At 44.9% G+C, this 16,027-nt stretch overlaps 1 protein-coding gene across 2 annotated transcripts in view; it reads left to right on the top strand.

Moving 5' to 3' along the window:
- Positions 1-472: 472 nt before the first annotated feature.
- Tox3 (TOX high mobility group box family member 3) overlaps positions 473-16,027 on the top strand; it is a 103,386-nt gene continuing 87,831 nt past the window's right edge. For both annotated transcript variants that reach the window (XM_050119795.1, XM_050119794.1), the window contains exon 1: positions 473-966. In XM_050119795.1, coding sequence (XP_049975752.1) covers positions 880-966 — 87 coding nt within the window. In that variant the 5' untranslated portion in view covers positions 473-879. The remainder of the gene's footprint in view (positions 967-16,027) is intronic.

Raw genomic sequence — 16,027 nt, 5'->3', positions numbered from 1 at the left:
GGAACACCGGGCATAAGGATAGGTCCCCACCAGCAAGGATTGGGACAGGAAGGTAGGCACTGGGTTGGGAGTGGACGGTTTGGGGATGCGAAGGCGGAGGGAAGCGAGGGTCGCACAGGAGGAGAGCGGGACGCGAGAGGGGACAGTGCTGGAAGCGGCGGGGCGGCCGAGGGAGGCCGGGGAGCGAGGAGAGCGGTGAGGCAGCGGGGACAAAGAGGACCGGGGAGGGAAGGGGTGGGACGGAGAGAGGCCGGGAGAAGGGCGCGCGGTGGCCCGGGCTGCACGGGGCGCGGGGCGCGGGGCGGGGCGCGAGCCCGGAGGCGGTCGGCAGCCGAGCGCACCGGCGGGGCGGGCGGCGCGCCAGCTGCCCGGGGTGGGAGGGGCGGAGCGGCGACGGCGCGGGGAGGGGACCGGCGGCGGCAGGAGGGGGAGCGGCAGGGGAGGGGCCGGGCCCCTTGTCTCCGCGGCTCCTCGGCTCAGTCCGCCCGGGGAGGAGGAGCGGGGCCAGCCGCCGCCGCCGCCGTCCTAGCCTCTCCGCGCACCTGAGCTCGCCGGCCGCCCCGGGTCCCCGCGTTGCGCCCTGTGCCCCGGGCTCCCGGCCCGTGCTCAGCCAGCCTCGGTGTCCCGGTGGGGCGCGTTCCACGGGCCGCCTCCCGCTCTCCCGCGGCTCGCGTGGCCTCGCCTTTGTGTGCGGCGGCCGCAGCTCCCGGGCTCGTCGGCGGCCCCCGCGCGACACCCCTCCAGTCCCACAACCCGTGCGCTGTCCCTGGGCGCCCCCGGCCGGGCGTCCCCGACGGTGGATCGCGCGGCCGCAAGGAGGCGGGTAGCGACCCCGGCGAGCTCCAGCCTCGGCCCCCGGCCCCCGGCCCCGGCCCCGGTATGGATGTGAGGTTCTACCCCGCGGCGGCCGGGGACCCCGCTGGCCTGGACTTCGCGCAGTGCCTGGGGTACTACGGCTACAGCAAGGTGACCGGGCCGGGGGCGGGGGCCACTTCTCCATCCCGGGCGCGTCCCGCCTAGCCCGCTGCACTTTCTTTTCTATCTTTTCTCCCCAAACGCTGGTTTCTCGGTGCGCCTTCGTCTCTGACCAACTCCTCGTCTTCTCTTACTGTCCCCCTTCCCACCCACCTTTTTGTCCCTCTGCTGGCGCTCCGTCTGCCCTCCTGGTCCCCTCCCCCGCTCCCCCCAAAGCTGTGCGAAGCTCAGTCCCTGCACTGAGCCGAGACTCGCGCGTGAGTCCTTGTAGATGTTATTAGTAAACACGATCGCAGCACCTCTGCTATGTGTGTGTATGTATGGAGAGCACGCCACGTAGGGGTCCCGGAGCTCATGGTTCAGAGACCTCCTCCTTCTTGCCGCCCATCTCACTTAACCCACCCAGTCAGAACCTTCTCCCAGTTTCTCAGGAAAAGAGAGGAACAAACTTTAGAGAGTGCCCGGGTCCCGGGTCTGGGTCTGGGAAACCTGAAGTTGTAGGACCCCAGCAGGTGCCCTTTACTTCCTTCTCTCTAGGGTGCTCTCTCTGGTCCAACAGACGAAGGTACTCGCCTCTCCTGAGTTAGCTCAAAGAGCTTCTCGTGTTTTATTTTATTTTTATTTTTATTTTTTTGCGGTGGCGGTCCCCCTCCCCCCCGGGGGGAGGGGAGATCAGAGTTGCAGCTTCACACCACGCCCCAGGGTCACCCCATCTTTTGCACCTCTCCTCGCGTTAACTCCAGGAGCGAGAGATTCAGGTGACCATAGGCGGACCTTAGACCTAGTCGGTGGGCTTTGAGGACCGGGTTGTCTACCTTTCCTAAACTCCCACCACAGAGCTTTGAGACGGTCACCCCGAGGGCGAGATTCAGAGAAAGAACCTTTTGAATGTGTTTTTCTCCCCCCCCCCCGCTCCTCCCTCCCCGTCCGACTTTTCTTTCAAATTCTAGTTTGTTTATGATTGCTTGGATAACGGAGGAGGAAATACGGAGGCAGCTGAAAGAAAGGTGCAATACAAAACTAATGAATAGATAACAGGAAGAGGAGGGATTGTGTCTAGAGCCCGGACAGTTGGCTGTGCCCCTGGCTCTTGGAGGTCCTGTGCTTTATTGTTTATGCCCCTCTCCCAACTCCAGTGCTAAAGTTTGCAAAAGACCATCGGAGTCTCACCGACTCTCTCCCGTGTCGTGGTGGGTACCCCTGAGCCGGGCACTTGGACTTTATTCAGTGATTTTAGTCCAGCGGTGCCCATTCATACTCTTCCAAAATCTGAGGAGAATGCAATGCCTTAAGCGTCGAAAGCAAGGCAAGAAAAGGCCGAAGGCTGTAGCCAGAGTAAAGGATCGGTTTCTGTCGTCTGGTTTTGGATTTACTCAGGTTATTAAATGCTTTAAAAAGTCCCCCATGTATGCTCAGTCAGGGACCTAGGCTGCCTAATTAAGTATGTAGTGTTTCTGAGAATCCGCCTAATTGTTCCAGTGGGCTATTACTTATCTCCTCAGAGCGCAGCCTGGGTATGCAATCCTCCTGTCGACTGGGCATGCTCTTATTTTTGGAAGCCATTACCTTGTCTAATGTAACTACTTTCTCTGATTTAAGATCAGCAACACTCGAATGGCATCCAAATAGAAACCTATTGTATTAAGCCAGTCGCTGCCATGCATGGCAAATCTCTGTTCACTGGGATCCCAAGGGTTTCAAGGGACTGAAGAAATTGTGGGGTGTGTGCATGTGTGTGTGTGTGTGTGTGTGTGTGTGTGTGTGCGCGCGCGCGCGCGCTCCTTTTATTTTCTGAGAAGGGTTATTTTGAGTCATTTTAAACCACGAAGCTGATTTCAGGGCAGGCATATAAAGCCTGAAATCAGACAGTATTTGTCTAGCTGCCTGGTCAGCTTTAGCAGTGGTGAAGCAAGCTCATTTGGTGTCCCTTTCTGAATTCTGCAGTGGCCCTGAAATAACCTGCTCTTCAGGTGACAGGGAGGACTGGAGGGAGTCTACTTAGAGAGAAGTTGGGATCAGCTTTGGGAGGGGTCAAATTGTACTTACTCTCAAGGTGTGTTTGCTTTGACTTGTTTACAGGTAAAAATGTAAGTACCTTTAGACTGAGCCACAGGTCAGATAACAGTATTCCTGTATTCTTCATTTCTGGAGTGGAGTTTTTTAAAAAAAGCCAGTTTTATTCCCCACAATTTATCTTTGTGCAGAGAATGTAGCAGAAGAGGAAGTATTAACTTTATGAGCACAGAGCAGCTAGAGCTAATTAAAGGGTTACAACATTTGCTTCACAGCTAACTTGCATCTGAAGTGATGTTTGCCGTACAGAGTAGATTTATTGAAGACGTGAAGCAGCGTACAAAGACAGGCGTTTACTTCATCTGAAAGTACCTGGAATTCATTCATCTTTCTTAAGGCTTGACTTTCGGAGACCTGTATTATCCTTCTGCATGAGAAATGATGGATTACAAAAAAGTATATTTCTGCCTTTTCTTGTTTTAATGACCATCTGGGAAACTTCAGAAGAGAGCGAGCTCTCGAGGCCAGAGCTTCCCAAGTGAAACCCCGCGCTTATCTCTACATTTATTTACAAGCCGTGAATAATAGGGCTCCGTTCATTTCTCCTTTTAACAGATGACCAGAGTCCTTTGTATAAATTATATGTGACTGTATTATCTTTACATTCTGTGAGTATATGGGTCCCTTTTAAATGTCAGTACTCAGGAAAGTATACTGTCTATGGAAAAACGGCTAAAAGGCTTTGGAGGGTTCAAAAGTCATTGCAAGTAGGAGAATAACTTCAAATACAATATAGCCAGGATCATTAAAATCAGTTAATAATTCATGAATCAGCCGCAGATGTATAAACTTAAAGCCATGTCTGTTTTCTAAGGACTAAATTTCATTTTCATTTCAATCCACTATTAGAACGTTTACTTATTTATTTTTATGATGTGACTAGCAAATTGAACCAAAATCTGTATTTTAAAAAGGGGAAAAAAAGTCATTATGTTATTCAAGTGAGTTGGTGACCCACTGACTAACTCGGAGTTTTCCCTTGGGTTTAGTTAATTTTATTTTACCAGCAAGACAGTAACACATAAAATACCAGTTGAAGTGGTTGTGAGTCTGCTGTCTCTGAATAAGATCGTACATCTAACGTGGGTGTGAGATAAAATAATTCAGGTTAATAGTGAACTCGGACTGACCTCTGCTTGATTTGCTTAATACTTTTAGCATTTTGTTTCCTTGGCAAAACAAGGCTTTTTACATTTATGTAGATTAAGGCCTCAGCCCTAAGCCTTGCTTTCTCCTTTTTATGCGTGTTTTTATTGATCACCCGTACTTAATTAAGACATACTCTTGCTTGTCCTTTCATTCCATCTCATTGGCTCTCTATTCTGGCTACCTTGAAGGGTAAGAGACTGAAGGCTAATTCGTTTTTTTGCCTCTCTTCTTGGGTACCATGTTTTTGAACTGAAAACTTACTGAGGAGATTTTGATGGATATTTCTTAGATCAATATCTTACCCTGTCATGAGGTAACTTATTTTATTTCTAGAATCTGGAGTATGAGGCTGTTGAATTTTGAAAACTCCTTGAGATATTTCCATATACTTCCATGACAGGTCTTAAAATGAGATATCAAAGCCACATGATAGGAGAGAAGTGGATTTTTTTTTAAGAGTTCCTCTCAGGTGTCATACACGTAGATGTCTATAGGGGCAGACGGTGGACCCATGTGAGGACAGGGTTTGTGATAAGCTGAAAACACCACCCATGTAAAGTCATAGCCTTGCTCAGCATCAGCTAGACTCTCACCATGGCAACATTTGGACCCTGTAATCCATAGTTTACAGTTCTCTTTATAAGAGAATGATAATCTGGATTTTTTATGTGAAATAACCGTAGTTTTAAAACTATATCCATCGTTTTGAAAGGTGGCAGTAAATTGAGTAATTAGAATAATTGTGACAAACCCTCATAGTCTACTTTTGTGTTCCTTTGGTCTTAGACTAGTTCATAAGCGGAATAGGACTCAAAGAATTTTTTTTTTTTTGGTAAGTCTTTTGTCGTTAATGTTCAGTTATATGGGACAGACGTGTGTGGTCAGTGTAGTGCTGGAGTGGACATGGGCAAAGACCTGGGCATTGTGACAGTTGTAGAGTTGACTAGACTTTGTGCAGAGTTTGTGTTAGTATGTACACTTACGTTCTGGGCAACCCTCTACACCATATCAGACATTAACACCAACCCTGTCCCAAATTCCATGTCATATGGTACGATGGTGTATCTGGGTTGATGTTGATCAGTTGTAGTATGTATGCATTTTGTAGTCATTTGATTATGTACTTGTTTTTTATTGCTTGCTTGATATCCTCCTCTCTGAAACTTTAAACATTTTTTTACAGGCCATTGAAAAGCTTACAGTCCAAGTTGTCTGGCTTATAGTGACTAAGGGATAAAGTAGCCCAGTGGTCACAAAGTAGAGGTCTACACACTCTTCATCTGGTCACCCCAAACAGTGGGAAGATAAACTGAACCCTCTGCTCAGTAGGAACAAGCATATAGTTAGGCCAGGAAAATTAATCTAGGGATTTTAGATTAAGCCGATGGATGTACGTGGTCACAGTGTTCAAAGAATGTTGCTATTTCTGTGCCATCCTCCTGCAGGGCACAAGCTCAGCTGGAAGTCGAAGCCACTTGAAGAGTTACTTTATTTAATCACCACAGTATTTAAAAGAAAGAAAACACCCTCAATTAGTTGTCTGTTTTTAAAAAATCATTGCATGTAATTTTTTGTGTGTGTTTGTGTGTTTTAGAAATAGTCACAGATTTGTTAGCACTCAGTCTGTGGCCAGGCATCTTCTGGAAGCACTTCTGAGGGGTATTTGTGCCCCTCCATATTCCTCTCAGATGCCGTGAGACGAGGCTTGGTGTTTGAAGGCTTTCATTGCAAGGAGATCTCATTAAACAAGAGAGAACTCGCACAGAAATCAAGTGAGATAAGGTTACTGCCATTGGAGAAATTACAGACTGTATTTTTTGGTTAGTCAGCGGCGGAGGAGATGGTAGATGGTTGTCAGGTGGTGGAGATGGTAGATGGTTGTCAGGCGGTGGAGATGGTAGATGGTTGTCAGGTGGTGGAGGAGATGGTAGATGGTTGTCAGGTGGTGGAATAGATGGTAGATGGTTGTCAGGTGGTGGAGGAGATGGTAGATGTCAGGTGGTGGAGGAGATGGTAGATGGTTGTCAGGTGGTGGAGGAGATGGTAGATGTTGTCAGGTGGTGGAGGAGATGGTAGATGTTGTCAGGTGGTGGAGGAGATGGTAGATGTCAGGTGGTGGAGGAGATGGTAGATGGTTGTCAGGTGGTGGAGGAGATGGTAGATGTTGTCAGGTGGTGGAGGAGATGGTAGATGTTGTCAGGTGGTGGAGGAGATGGTAGATGTCAGGTGGTGGAGGAGATGGTAGATGGTTGTCAGGTGGTGGAGGAGATGGTAGATGTTGTCAGGTGGTGGAGGAGATGGTAGATGTTGTCAGGTGGTGGAGGAGATGGTAGATGTCAGGTGGTGGAGGAGATGGTAGATGGTTGTCAGGTGGTGGAGGAGATGGTAGATGTTGTCAGGTGGTGGAGGAGATGGTAGATGTTGTCAGGTGGTGGAGGAGATGGTAGATGTTGTCAGGTGGTAGAATAGATGGTAGATGTTGTCGGGTGGTGGAGGAGATGGTAGAAGGGTCGGTGTGACTGTTTTGTGGAGCAATATCCCTCTATCTTCCCCCACACCAAGGATCATCCAAGGAACTTGTTAGGAAACTGGCTTTGGGATTTCACTCCTAGAAACTCTGATTCATGGGCTAGTTTTGGAGAAAAAAATAAAGCTGACATTGGATATTTTGGTGGAGTTTTCCTACCAACACATGTGTTGGGAATTCAAGAAAGAGTTCAGGTTGAGGAACCAAAATGGGAATCTTTGTGCAAAAAAGTAGAGGAAATGGATTTGATTTCTTTGGAAGTGAGGAGGTAGGAGATGGGACGTGCCGTGACCTTGAGGGCTGGTAAGCAGTTTTAACACAATCCTTCACTTAGTGAGGCTGTCATTTAGGAGGTACAATGTGAACTATGCTCATTTAGAAATCCTGCCAAATTCATGGTTAATGAAGAAAATCATTGTGTGTGTGTGTGTGTGTGTGTGTGTGTGTGTGTGTGTGTGTGTGTCCATGCTGTGCACATGGAAATTCCGAGGACAGCCTGTGGGAGTTGATTCTCTCCGTCAACCATGTGGGGTCCGAAGTCATGAACTTAGGCCATCAAACTGTGTGACAAGCACCTTTACCCAATGAGCCCGTTCGTTATTGTAATAATTGTGGGGGGGAAACCAGAGTACTTAAGGCGTGTCGGCTTGATGACACACCATTTATACATTTGATCGTTATTTGGTGGGAAACACCTTTAAATAGTTACTACTAATGAGCGGTGATGTAAAGCTGCAGTAATTGAAAACACTATCAGCCACGAAGGAAAACATTTCATTTTTGTAATGAAATGTACTTTCACAGTGGATTTCTGTGAGGTATAAATGGTGAATTTTAAGGGTCTTAGAGAATATCTTTCAGATTGGTTGTTAAAGAGAGATAGGATTTCCTTATCGCTAAGTGTGCTTATAGGTTCAAATATGTTTTGAAGGTATATTAGGGTCTCTTAGAAAAGGAACAAAAATTATGTTGAAAAATAAGTACTGAAGGCTTTTATTCAAGGTGTCCCTGAGCTTCTGGTATTTTTTTAAATCTTCTCCTGGGGTGGCAGATCATTTCGCTTCCTTTGTTTCCTGGGTTTGTGTCTTTAATCCCTTCCCCAGGGAGGCCATAGTTTCTTAACGTGTATTCCATGACTATGTAAGACATATAAGCTACTGAAAAATTCTCCTTAATCTTAATTTAATTTTACTTTGCTTGTTAAAGAATACTTTGAATGTTCTGGTAATCCAGAAATTAAACCAATAGGCCAATATCAAGACACATTGGGGTTCCACATACTTAAGTAATGTGGGACTTACGTTTTCAGAGGTGCCAGATCTTAAACTGGTCCCTTCTATTCCAAATATGGTCGTTTTAATATGACCTCATCTTTATGAGCTCAATTGTTTATATAGGAGATTTGTACTAAAGATGGTGTGGGTGATTTTTCAAACTGATTTAAAATTGACTTAGCATAAATAGTTATACTAGAATGGCAGATTTCCCCCCATGATTCCTGCCGCTAATTTATAACGGGCCAAGGATTTGCTCGGGAATGATAAAGGTCCTACAGTTTCTTTAAAATTGTTGTAGGAAGCAATAACGGAAGTCAAAAAAAAAAAAAAAACCTGGGTGACTTGCATACCTTTACAATACATGGCTGCTTTCCTTGTAGAAAAGGTTGGAAGTCTAGAAGTATTGACCCATTAACAGATATGCCGAGCACATCTCTGCCCTTTCATGTCTGCGTCTTTAATGAAGAACTTGCAGTTTCTCTTTGGCTTCTTAAAAAAAAAAAATTCTAATGAAAGAGTCTAATGGAGACATGGTTAAAAGAATTGTATTATTTAAAAATCCTTTGGGTTGCAAGTGAGAAGAAGGTACCCAGCTGAGTTCAGGCAGCTGGGATTGTCGCTTACGTTTCAGGCACAGTTAGAACCAGAGTCACAAAGGGCACCAGAGGACTTTCTTAGCACTTCTGCCTTCATGTGTTTGGCTTCTCAAGTCGGCTATTCTGACTGCAGGGAGTGTGAAGATGGCCAACAGTGGCTCATGGATCCAATCTCATTGGATAGACTCTGGCCCCAGGCCCAGAGTCACGTGGCATCTCAGGAGGGCGTTCACATACCGTTTCCCCTGAGACCATGTGGTGACCCACATGGCTGAGGAGCGGGGAGCCTTCTTGATTCCTGCGTGAAAAAGCAAAGAGCATCTATCACAAGACTGGCATTGGAGATAGGGTAAAAATAAGTTGCATAGATGCCAACTCGGGTGATGCTGGATGCAGTAGAAGATTTGCATTATCCTGCTGGTGGTTGTTCCTGGAGACCAGAGTGAGACTGTGCTTATGTAATGCAGTATGTGTGTGTATGTGCACACATATATACATAACACACACACACATATGTCTTGGCTATTTGTACATATTATATATTTGTACTTATATTTGTGTGTATATATACACACATATATATGTCATTTGTATTAGGTGTAAACTTTTTGTTAGGGACTGAGAATAGATGTGTCTTGCCTTCAAGAGGTTTCTGGCCTGACTGGGGGCAGGTGCTAAAGTATGTGTGTGTGTGAATATGTACTTATAAGACAGAGGTTCTAGGCTGCACATCGAGGAAGAAGGTTCTATAGGCATGGTGTTGTAGTCAGGTCGAAGGGATCATGGAGGCTCTCAGGTGTAGAGTGGATAAGTGAGTAAAATGTGGTTTGAGAGAAGAAGAGAGAGTGAGAGAATTCCAGGTAGAATTTGCTGCATGAACCTAAACATGGGCAAAAGTCCATTTAGAGGCTTGCATAGGTTGGCTCCACAGGCTAAATATGGAGATGATTCTCATCTTTCTGAGGTGGGAGATGTGGTTTGTTAAGACCAGGTTATGGAGGCACTAGAATGTCTGGGGACAGTCCAAGATTCCTTTTAGTAGGTTCTAATAAAGTAAAGTATGTGTGTATATGTATGTATTCATGCATGCATGCATGCATGTACATCCCTGTGTGTTTATAGACATGCATGCAGGCAGAGGATGAAACTTAAAGGGGCCCTAATGAGAAGATACTTTCAAGGCAGCCTCTGATAATGTCTGAGGAAGATGGGGGAGGATGTGAGCCTTAAAGGGTATTGTTGAGTGAAGAGTCAAAGTGAGCTTAGCCTTGCACAAAAGCTTGCTAACCACTGAGAAGAAAAGGAAGACAGCGGGGTTTATGTAGCATATTTGCGCATCCAGTTGAATAGAAAGGATGAGAGGAAAGGAGGAAGAGATACCCAAAGACAGACAGAAGAGGGGATATTGTTGTCTTGTGAGTTCTGATTGACAAGCTCAGGATCTATCTTTGCCTAATTCTGTTTCACTTCTTCCCCTTATTGTCCTTCTTTCTTTGTGTGTCCTGGACCACACCAGCCTTTATGTCCTCTTACTGTATCTAGAACCATTTCCCATTCTAGACTTTGATGTTCTTCACTTCCTCAACCCTTTGATGGCCAAATGTCATTCTCCAATATAGCCTAACCACCTGAAAATACCCTAGCATCTAAAATACCCCATTCCCATCCTTCCAGTTAGGACCCTAGTGATTCTGTATAATTTTATCCCTAATATGTAATTTAATGGCTTGAATACTTGTCTATTTATTTTCATTGGAATTTGAACTCCTTTAGGTTGGGGGTCTGTGAACAGCACTTTTCACAATAAAGAAAATGTGGTAAGTCATGAGAAAGATAGGAACAAAAATGCTGTCGAGCAGATATGATTGTACTTTAATCTTGGAATATACATGTATTGGAACCACCACATGCAGGACAGCTCTAGGCAATGGAAGCATAGACGAGAAGACCCACTTGTCTAGTTTTTAAGGAGATGCTGGTCTGCAATGGTAATGATTTGCTTCAGAGCTTAAATTCAAATCTTATTGATAATCTTCTGTATCAGTAATTTGTTCAGAGTTCATGGCAGGGACAGAGCAGTGGACATGAAGGTGACTTGATGGTGGATCTTGCTGAGGTAGCAACAATAGAAGCATAAGAATGAAAGAGACTGATCTTAAACGAAGCTGGCCAAGAAAAGACCAAGGAAAGGGTAGCCTCAGCGCATGCCCAGGGGGAGGTAAACCAAAAAACCAAGGAGCAGAAGCGAAAGTTGTATAGCAGTGGATTAAGTGAGCCGAACATTTACTTCTGTCCATCTTAGTCAAGTCCAGGAGGAAATAGTTCAGGGATCCTATGGGGCTTCATAGATGCCTAGGAACCAGGGTGCTCTGGCTAGCATGAGTCTTGTCTTCCTAGTTCAAGGTGGAGTTGCCAGTGGTCAGGCCAGCAGGATGGAGGAGGCCAAAGGAAGCTTCCAGAAGCTGCCATGTAAATAGTTTGCTTATAGTTCACTGGCCAGACTGAGTCAGTTGTCTACCTGTGGTGACTGAATTCCCAGAAGTCTCTACTGCTGCTGGCCATGTGATCAAGCTAAGCACCCCGTCGTTATGGAAGAAGTAAGTCCCAGGAAGACATGGAGATTAGTGGGTGTGTGGGGATGTGTACCAGGTGAGGGCCTAGACCTACTTCTTGGGTCGTTCCAAATTGCGATTGTGTGCAGTGGTCCAGTTTTCTGCACATTTTTGTTGACATTTGCTTCTTGGAAAACCTGTGGTGAGAGGTGCATTGTGCCAAGATGGAGGCTCTTGGGTCCTTTCTTCAGTTTGGGCATTTTATTTTGGGCCTGCTTAAAATATCCAGTAATTTATGTTCTTCGCAGAAACTGCAAATCATCATGTCCTAATTTTAATCGATTACCTATATTTCAGGCCCGCATTTCTCTTCTTTTCAAAATACGTCTTCAAGTTTTATAATGCTATTTCTCAAGTCTCAGTAGAGGTGAGCAAACTTTTGAGTAGAAGTCATTCTCGATGTTTTGAAGCCTGAGATTTTGAAAATTTTTATCAAACCCAGTTTGCTGCTGACTCCTGTATTCATATATCTACCAAAACCCCCTTTCTGCAGAAACCCCCAGACCTGAATGTCCCTTTACCCCACTTAACCTCCTGGTCCTTTCCTCTCATCTTGATCCTGCACACTTAACTGCCAGACTGGTTAGCCATCTTGCCTTCTAGCCAACCGCCTCTGTCGACTCCCTCCTGGATATCTTTTCTATGAATAATTGTTCAAGCAAATAATCCTTACCTAGAGTCCCACCCAGACCCCCCCCCCCAATCCCCTGCCTCCTCCTGGACCACTTCTCTTTCTTTCTAAGTTGCTGGGACCCTTCAGTGAGCTCTCAGCGCTATTTCAGCCTTCCTTATTCCTGCAAGAACATGGAAATGCCACTCTCGGGAACCGTATTATTCAAACCCTAGAGTTCTACCTTATGATAATTTAGACCCTCCTTTGTCTGCTTGTCCCTCTGTGTCCCCTTCCTTCATTCCTAGATCCTGATGTATATCTGGATGCTTCTGGTAACTGCTTCTCTGCCACTTGTCTCCTGTTTCTTCTCATCTTCCCAGAGACTGTGACTGTTCATCTCAAGCTTGGCTTTGTTTTCCTTTGCCTCTGTATTAAAAAACAAAAGAAACCAACAACAGCAAAACTTTTGTAGGGATCTTTGTGCTTTTCATTGGTCCCTTTCTGATACTTGTATCAGTTATCTATGGCTGTGTAACAAACAGTTTCTAAGTATACTATGACTTATGATTCTATAGGTCAGCCATCTAGGCTGTGCTCAGCAGGGCAGGTTTTATTTCCTCTGAGCTTTCTGTGTGTACTCACTATGGAACTGCCAGGATACTTTGTTTTTGGAGGGCATCTGGCTGTCTGCTAGGGACCTTGTTTTTCTGGCATGCTGTCCCCTACCACAGTGTGATGGTTTGGGTTTGTTTTCATGGTGGCTTCCTGAGAGAGCTGGGGCTGGGGCTGAGAAATGTCACGTAACACCTTCTGTCATATTCTGTGCACCAGAGTGAGTCACTGGGCTAGCCCAGATTCCAGAGAAGAGGAAATAGATTCCATTTATGATTGACAGAGAAACAAAATTATCTTACACAAGAACATGGCTACAAAAGTGTACAGAACCGTGACCCTTGTGTAATCTACCTCAGGCCTCAAATCTATATTAGCCTCAGATTCCTTTCTGCCTCTTTACATTGAATTAATCCCTCCCTCCCTCCCTCTCTCCTTCCCTCCCTCCCTCCCTCCTTCCCTCCTTCTGACTAAACCTGTGTTCTACTTGTCATGTGACATCACAAGGATAGTCTTGGCTATCATTGTTCATAGCAATGCTTCCTCTAAGTTGCATCCTTCAGTATTTCCTATCAGTGGTATTATATATCCAACATCTTTCCATATTGATTTACTTTGTATCTTGTTGCATATGGCAACCGGAAATTGCTGTGATGTACAACAGTTTTTTAGTACATTTATAACTGCCGTGTTTTTAAGCATTTGTTTATGTACTGCTTTTGTATAATAGCTACAGAGAACATTGGCTAACATGGTAACCTGCTGTGTCTTCAACTCGTCATTGCAGAGGTTACATGTTTAACATCAAATTTACCACAGTAAGCCTGACTCAAAGTCCTCAGCAAGATGCTGGTGAATTTTCTTACCTCTTTGAGTCATTTTGGTCACAGTTGGTGCCATTTCATCACCGCAAGCCAGGGGGTACCTGCCTTTATAATTTCCACCTTGCTCAGACATCTTGTTGGTTTTGAAAAATATTAATTTGAAATAGCTAATATCCTTCTGCCCACAAGCCCATTTATTTACAGAAAGTAATTTTCTTGCCCTATCTGTGTTAGTAACTTTTTTCAAATGTCTTCTCCATTCGTGGCTTTCTCTTAAGTTTCTGATTATCAGTGGGGACGTATCATATACCAGGAGCTGCCGGGTTTTATGACTTATCAACCACAGATTTTTGGAAAACACTGTGGTCATAACGACACTGCATTAGGCATCTGGCTTCTCCTTCTTCAGGTACCGTGACAATGCTAGAGCTTCCAGAAAATGCGAACGGCAGGTGGCAGTCAGCATTCCCTATGCTGCATGTGCTGAATAAAGCCTGCATGCCCGTGAGGGTGGAGCTTGAGGAAGTTCAAGGTAGGGACAAGGTAGAGGGATCTCAAGTCAAAGAGGAAGAAAACCTGTTGGGTTAATGGGAAGACTGAAAGGAAGTAATGGATGATAAAGATCTAGAAAATGACAAAGAGTGACATCTAGTTGCTGAGAGGAAGTTTGGAAGACTTCACCTGTGAAAATGAGGTTAGTTCAACAGTTTTAAATTCATTTGATAACAAATGAGGTTTCGTTGGTTGATTACAGCCGCTAACCAGAATTTCCAATCCACTAGAATTCAATGCTCTGAGAACTTTTTTTTCTAATGACAGATTTTGCCATCATGTGATTATTGCCACAGAATTTGTGTCCTTCAGTCTCTTGTCAGAAATGATTATCTTGACATCTCCGCTGGCCAGACCATATTTTTTAAAAGTCTGTTTTATGAAATAGCAGTGGTGTGAAGAAGGTACGTTGTGTTGGTGTGTCCAGGTAACAGAATTCCAGAGGCGACTCTTGCCAGTGGTGGGTTATGCGCTGGACTCCTTTATTGTTGTGCACGGGCCAGGGCTCTCTTCTCTTTGAGGGAGAGTATGTATAGCAGGCTCTTAAACATCCTTCACTCTTTGGTTTCGAATGTGGCTCTCTGTATCTCAGCGAGTCTTTAGGATGACTCAACAGACTATTCTTAGAAAACATCAACAGGAGGCTCTGGAGAGAACTCAGTTTTATCTTGTGGGTGTGTTGACCTTGTCATTTTCATTTCTGTCTTTACATTGGCTGCCAACCAGCTGGAGTCAAATAGGAGAGCCCTGTAGTAGCTGTTTAGAATTCTGGGAGATACATTCCCATGGGCTAGCAGTCTAGATTTTTATTAGTTTCTTTTTTTAAAAAAATGTAACTAATTGTTGGTGTGTATGAGTGTTCTGCCTGGATGTCATATTTGTGCACTGTGTATACCTGGTGCCTGCAGAAGTCAGAAGATGGAATCTGCTCCCCCAGAAATGGAGTTAGAGATGGTTGTGAGCCCACCACGTGTGTGCTGTGAAGCAAACTCAGTTCTACAAGAACAAGAACGCTCATCACTGAGCCATCTCTCCAGCACATTTTATTAGAGTCCTGATTTTGACTTTTCTCCGCCTTGATTCTTAAAAGGACCACCGCTTTTTCAGAAATTAAACATGTGGGTAAATAGTTAAAGCACCTCCAAAGTGCATGTTTGTTGAATGTCAAGGATACTTACATCTTCCTAAAACCAAATTTCCCCATCCGAGAAGGAACCTAACTCTCCTATTCTACTTTATTCATTTCTCGTTTGGTGTCTTTATTAAGATAATATAATTCTCGGTGTGTTACATTTGCTAGAAGTTTGTTATTGGATGTTTCCTTCAGAATTCTAGCCTCTACTGGCATGATAAAATGTAGGTGGAGTTTTCCTGTCCTGGGAGCCACTTCCAGATTACCACGCAGAGGTTTATATTAATTGTAAATGATCAACCAATAGCTCAACCTTGTTACTAGCTAACTCTTACATTGAAATTAATGCATTTCTGTTAATCTTTGTATAACCAAATGACTTGTGGCTTTACCTGTTACTCTAGCATCTCTTGCTCCCTCGGTGGCTGCTGGTATCTCCCCAGACTTCTCCCTTCTTCTTCCCTGTCCTTAGTTTGGTTTTTTCACCTAACCTTATCCTGTCCAACTATTGGCCAGTCAGTTTTTTTTTATTAGAGCAATCACAGTAAATTATATTCACACAGTGTAAAAGAATATTCGACAGCAATAAAATGTACAAACTGGGTATCCCTTCACTGAGTTTTAAATGTTTGAACCTTCACTTCATCCAGGAGGTATTAATACTTGGGAGTGGACCTGTCTGGATTCTACCTAAAGACAGTGCTAAGATGGGCCTGGCATTGAGTATTATCAAGTATTGACAGAGCCACATGTGGATTCCATGATCTAAGAATTGGCTTCTGAGGATCCAGAGTTTGCCTTTGAGAAAGGGCTGTCCTGGGCTTCAGGTACCCTGCCTGGTGCCAGGTGTTAATAGAAGAGAAAGAGTTGACGTGTTTTGCAGCCAGCCACTCTCTTTGATTGCTTTCAAGTGACTCATGGTAATGCAAATGTACTTGACCATTATTGGGGGGCAGGGGGTCACTGTTTTGTTTAATCAGCTTTCTGAAAATTGGAAAACTTAACTTCTGTACCTCTGGAAAGCAGCCTGACTTCCTCCTTAGGTTCTTGTTGGTTTTGCTTATCAGAGGTGAGACCTGAGTTCT

The sequence above is a fragment of the Alexandromys fortis genome, unplaced genomic scaffold, assembly GCF_014885135.2.
Source record: "Alexandromys fortis isolate MF-2015 unplaced genomic scaffold, M_Fortis_MF-2015_v1.1 scaffold_178, whole genome shotgun sequence".
NCBI classification, from domain to species: domain Eukaryota; kingdom Metazoa; phylum Chordata; class Mammalia; order Rodentia; family Cricetidae; genus Alexandromys; species Alexandromys fortis.
The sequence above is the reverse complement of the archived record's forward strand: the minus strand, read 5'-3'. Positions and strand labels throughout refer to the sequence as shown.